Source organism: Dipodomys ordii, unplaced genomic scaffold, assembly GCF_000151885.1.
Source record: "Dipodomys ordii isolate 6190 unplaced genomic scaffold, Dord_2.0 Scaffold25, whole genome shotgun sequence".
NCBI classification, from domain to species: domain Eukaryota; kingdom Metazoa; phylum Chordata; class Mammalia; order Rodentia; family Heteromyidae; genus Dipodomys; species Dipodomys ordii.
The window spans coordinates 317174-323173 of record NW_012267241.1 but is presented as its reverse complement, the minus strand read 5'-3'; the positions used below and the strand labels follow the sequence as shown (position 1 = coordinate 323173).

At 42.0% G+C, this 6000-nt stretch overlaps 1 protein-coding gene across 3 annotated transcripts in view; it reads right to left on the bottom strand.

Annotated features, from left to right (window-relative positions):
- Loxhd1 (lipoxygenase homology domains 1) overlaps positions 1–6000 on the bottom strand; it is a 135855-nt gene that overhangs the window by 16529 nt on the left and 113326 nt on the right. For all 3 annotated transcript variants that reach the window (XM_013014849.1, XM_013014848.1, XM_013014850.1), the window contains one exon: positions 4154–4339. In XM_013014849.1, coding sequence (XP_012870303.1) covers positions 4154–4339 — 186 coding nt within the window. The remainder of the gene's footprint in view (positions 1–4153; positions 4340–6000) is intronic.

The window sequence follows — 6000 nt, the reverse complement described above, 5'->3', positions numbered from 1 at the left end:
GAAGGGTAAACAAAGGAGGAGGCTGCAATGCTTGGTAAGAAATGTACGCTTTATCCTGCCCATGCAATTGCAACCCCTCTGTACAGTATGTTCACAAATAAAATAAAATAAAATTAAAAAAAAAGAGAAGCATAAACTGAGTGCTTGTGGCTTGTGCCTATAATCCTAGTCACTCAGGAGGCTGAGTTCTGAAGAACAGGATTTGAAGCCAGCCAGGGAAGGAAAATCTGTGAGACTTTTATCTCCAATTGAACACCCCCCAAAAACCAGAAGTGGAACTGTGGCTCAAGGGGTAAAGTGCTAGCCTTGAGGCAAAAAGCTAAGGGAAAGTACTTAGGCCAGCACAAACAAGTAAAATAAAAAGAGAACCATAATAAATATGTGTAGGGTGAAATGACACAAAGTTTAGGATTTGAGTTCATATCCTTCAGCAACCAAAAGAAAAATGGAAAAGGTTAAAGCTGATGTGATAAAACATAATGATTGTTGAACTTAGGGGATAGGTAAGTGGGAGTTCATTTTACTATTTCCTTCACATTTGTACATGATTAATTTTTTTCACAAAAGCACCACTGGTTCAACAAGCAGCAACAGCAAGAAATATTGAAAGTGTAGGTTCAGGCAAAGAATATCGCCATTACTTAAGTTAACTCGTGACTTCTATGATATTTGTTCAGGAATCCTAACCTTTTCCTGGAAGATTCTCAAACAAAAATTATTTGTCCTCATAAATTTCTATGCAAGGAAAAGAATAATGTAGCTAGAAAAATTATGAATTAAATATAAAGAAAATGTGGCAAAGAGACAGCTTTAAAGACACGTTGCCTCAGCTTATATTAACATCTAAATTTCCATCCCTGGAAGTTACTATAAAAAGGAAGTTAGGACCCCAAATTCTCTACTCCTCTCCTGAGCCTAATATCTCAACTATGGAAGCCCAGTAAGGACTCAGAAATCTTCTTTTCCTTGTTGAGCCTCAAGATCTACCAATGATAAGATCCTGCTTTCATACTCAAAGTTTGGCTCAAGATGAGAAAGCCCACTTGTCTGCTCATAAGTCATATTAATGACTTGGAATTTCTTTATGTTTCAGAGTCACATGGAGCTAAGATCATTAGACAGTCTTTAATATCCATGGTAGCCATGTAGTAAGTGTCAAGCTCTTCGGAGAATCTAGCATCTAAATGCACGGAACTGACCATGGTGCTGATCAGTCTTCCTCCTCTTGCAGCATTTTGACAATGATGGGATAGAAGGATTCAACTAACTGGCTGTGAGGTTTTTGCACAGTGGAAAAATGCATCAAGACAACCGAGAAATACACTGATGTGTGCACAATCAGTGACTAGGAAGAGAGATACCTGGTTTTAAAGAACTTGGTTAGGAGCCTGAGGTTTATGGCCAGGATTCTTTTTTTTTTTTTTTAATGCACCAAGGCACACCAAAATTGGTTCTGGGAACATGTGAGGTCCTTAACACAGAAGCATGAAGGTTCAGGGAAGGATTTAGGAGACTAGAAGAAAAGTGTAACTAAATTCTATTAAACTGCGTTATATCCCCTATTATATCAGAGATAATGTGGCAGACACCAGGAAAAGAACAAGACAGCTGAACTCATGAAGCTGATAAAGTAAAGGAAACAAAATGGACCTAAAAACATGCTGACTAGAAGGTGTTCAAATAAGGTATGACAATAAGAAGAACTTTCAGTGAACTTTCAGCATAAGAATATGGACGGGTAGATATAATCTTGTAGGATGCAAGGTGGGAGTTAGGTCACAAGGGTTAGGAAAGTCTAGAGTGGGGTCAGAAGTTTGTCTGTGATGCATACAACTGTAGACTTTTTCTAATTTTCCTAATTTTCATGCCTAGAGAACAGTTTGTTGTTTTGTGAGTCCCAGTTACCACCAAGCAGAACTCAGGACTGTGGGGATCTTGGATATAAAAGTTAGGATCAACCTATTAGCCAAGCACACACTATCTATTATGAGAATGCTTGGAGACATTCAGTTGTGTGCTTTACGCCACTGAATTTATAAATGACAAAATGCTATTCATCTCCCTTTCCTTTCTCTTTATTACATTGACTTATGTGTTAGGCCATGTACCAAAAGTCCTTAGCAAGGGATTCTAGGACTTCACTAGGAAGAAATGGGCATTTAAAATGTCTCAGTTGCTTTGCTATTTGAAAAACATGTAGCTTCCTGTTTCCACTGCTAAATTTATGTCCAAGGAACTATGGAGTATAGAAAGAGGACACTACTTGAGATTTCATGAATGGTGGATATTCCTCAGAGTGACAGGCTTTCATATGAGGCTCTCCTCCCAGAACACATTTGAATTTACAAGTACAAAATATAGAGATAATTTCTCCAGCTTCCCTTTCCATTTTGTGATCTAACAGCCATATCAAATTTGGGGATTCTCCCTTGTCTTATTTCCCTCAAGTTGGTCTTTTCTCCACCGATTTCTCATTCTCTTTTATTTTGGCTTCAATATTGTCTGCTATAGTCTGGATCTTCAATGTCCCCCAAAGGCTGGTACTATGAAGAGGTGGGTGAATCTTTAAGAAGTAGAGCTTGATGGGAGCTCATTATGTCATTGAGGATGTGCCCTTGACAGTGATAATGAGACTCCAGCTTCTTCTTTCTTTGCTCCCTGGGTCCCAATGTGAGTGGCTTTTCTCTGCCATGTACTTCTGCCATGGTTTATGCCTCACCCTAGGCCCAAGTAAATGTGGCTAATCTATCATGGACTTAAACCTCCAGAACAACACACTTACTGTGAATAACTACTGTAACTTGGTTTGTCAGCTTGTACCAATATTAAAATGAGGGGGATTGTCAGGCTTTAGAGAATGATCTGGACTACTTGTTTTGGCTAAGGAGAGTTCCTACCAGGGAGGAGGAGAAAAACAAGAAGAGAGGATGTTAGATGTTGCTGGAAGTAAACAGGATCTCTGATTACTGAAATGTGACTATTGTTTTGGAGCACTCTCAAATAGAGGAGTCTCTACTTTCCTAGATTGGAAGGAAAGGTACACAACCTAGGAAAATAGAGGCTCCTACTATAAGTGGCCCTGACATTATCTTCTTGTCTGGAAAAAGAGAGATCCATCCTAGTCACTGTGAAATTCTTCCCTATTCACTTTTCTGGCCTGACTGGGAGAGAGGCAGGAAACCCTCTGCCCTCTGGCCTCACAGTGTGTTGACCCCTTCAAGAAAGTGGGTGGCAGCTGCTGAGGGTTGGGTGTCACCAGTGACTGAGATGCATAGGTTGCTGTGCAGTGTGGGTTTCAGCACAACCTGCAGAAAGCTCTGGAGCCTGGGGTCGGGGAGAGTGAGCAAAGGCTGCAGGCCTTCTGTGGGTGGCTTGGCAAAGGCTGCTTCCAACACACGGCAAGGAAGATGATTAGGGGAGCAGCAAGCATGAAGCCAGTGAAACCATTCAACTCTAAAATGTCAAGTAGAACTTGAAGACCCCAAGCCAGATAAAATAGGGAAACCAGAAGACTGGAAAAATGATAAAGCAATGTGGAGGACATGAATTTCATCACAGTTCCAGATGTGACCAAGTCCTCCTTATAAACTCGGAAATTAAAAGATTAAGTTCGCACTTGGCATCTATCCTATGTCTTAGCTGATAGTCATCAGTGAAGAAGCTACACTTAAGTTCACTGTTATTGGTGAATTCCTTATAGAACATCCATGGGAAGTGATTTTGGTGAGCTCACTTCTTCCTGCCTGCCTCCCACCTCTCCCTTTTTTTTCTTCCTTTTCTCCTTTTTGCTCTTGCAGTCCTGAGGGTTGAACTCAGGGCCTTACAAATGTTACTCAAGCTCTATACCCTTAGCCCTTAGCCCAACCATGTTTTCCCTTAAATTTTTTAATGACTAAACTAAGTAGAATTCATTCACAGATTTCAAAAAAAGCCACTTATCACCCAGGGAGAAAGCAGAAGAAACTAAGCTCTACTTGTAGCATTAGCCAAGAAGCACCTGCTCCCAAACTGATGGGAACATCTGAATAGTGACCACCAACCTTGTCCAGCCACCTCACTGCTAAGTAAGCAGTGTCTACATACTGTTAAAGGGGGCGCCTTTGGAGAGAGCCAAGGGCTGCCCTTCACCACCTAGGCCTTGACAGGGAGCTACCTTTGTTGTCATGCCAGACCCTCAGCTTGCAGAGGTGGCCCAGGCTCAGCATGTCAGAGAAGTTGAAGGTATCCGTGTTGTTCCGTTCAAACTTGTTCCAGTTCGCCGACTGCTTCAGAGCCAGGGTCCCACTGTCTCCATTCTCCCCGAAGATGATGATGCTCACATTAGCATCGGTGCCCGCTCCTGAGGGTGAATAAGTGAGGTATTGGGTACCAGTTGCTCTCACACACAGCCCTCCTGCTCTAAACTTGCTCCTAGATACCTCAGAGGACCCAAGGGGACAGTGTTCAGAATTGACAAGGCCAGAAGTAGTTCAAAAAGGGGTAGTATGTGTCCTGGAACTCCTGGGTCTCCAATTCTATGCTTCAGCTTCTCTTTGTGTCTTACATAGGCTGTGGCTCTAACTGTAGTCATAGCAACTATGACTTTAGTTTTTTTAGTACAAAAATGTGTCTATTTCTGGGGAAATGCTCCCAAATTTAAAAGCCATGCCAGGTATACTGACTTTAATAATACAGGCTGTCTCTTGCACAAGGTAGGTTGAGCAGGAAGTAGGAAGGTTGTGGCCTACCTCTGACAGACATTTTGTTACAGTTATATATCATTTACTTAAGCCAAACAGAGATATTGGTCTCAGTTAAAAAGCTAGTGCTTAGGTTGGCACTAGTGGCTCATACCTATAATCTCAGCTACTCAGGAGGCTAAGAGCTGAGGGTTGTGGTTTAAAGCCTGCCCAGGCAATCAGCAAAAGCTAGAACTGGAGATCTGGCTCAAAAGGTAGAGTGCCATCTGAGAGCAAAAATGTCAAAAGAGGAAAACAAGGGAGAACTCAAATAGTGTGATTCCTTAGAAAGGCAAAATAAACATCAGGAATAACATCAGGAAGTGGGTACTCGAAAGGGGCAGGTGAGGTCAAGGGGAAAGAGGTAGACAAATGAAAAGGAGAAAAGGGGAGAGAATATAGTCAAGAATTCAATATATACCCTATGAATTCAAGAAGAGTGAGGGAAGGAATCATTTGGGGAAGAAGGATGGATGAGAATGTTGAAAAGCAAGATATGGATCAAAATGCATTGTATTCATAAAGTGCTTTATTAAATGGCAACTCCTTTGTATAACTACTTAAAGATAATAAAAAAAGAAAAAAAGCTTTTAAAAGTCAAATGAGGGTGTGAAGCTCTAAGTTCAAGCCCTATGACCAGCACATAGACAGACAGACAGACAGACAGACAGACACACACACACACAGACACACAGACAGACAGACAGACACACACACACACACACACACACACAGAATCAGTGCTTCTGGAAGAAGTGGCCTTGTAAAGTTTTTCACTCAACTGTTACCAATGATTGTAGCAATTAGTTACTGGGAATCCACCAGGGAATAGGAGGGATGAAAAGCATGTGAACAGTTGGAACTCCACCAGATTTCCCGACCTCCTTTATGCCTGAGATTCGACTGTGAGAGCTCTAATCCTTTGACTAAAGGTTTCTCTGTTGAAAACATAAGCTACTGTGGCCAACAGGTTAATCCTTGGTGTGAAGGAGTATAAATGTGTTTGCCGGATTCTTTGCAATGGCCCCTGCGAGTGGGGGAGGCAGAGGCATTGTGTCTGTGGTGAAGTGGCAGGCTGTGGCGTACTTCTGCTTGTGAGCTTTCTCTGAGTGCCTCCTCTGTGTCAGTCAGTGGCTCTCTTTGTGTTTCTCAACTTGACTTTGGCATCACCACTGGAAATTCCCCAGGAGCCTCCACTCGTGATCTCAGGTGAAAAGACACACTATCTGAGCTCCCCAGCAGTACCTGAGCTGGCATGAATTAGTCAGAGCCTTGCCATACA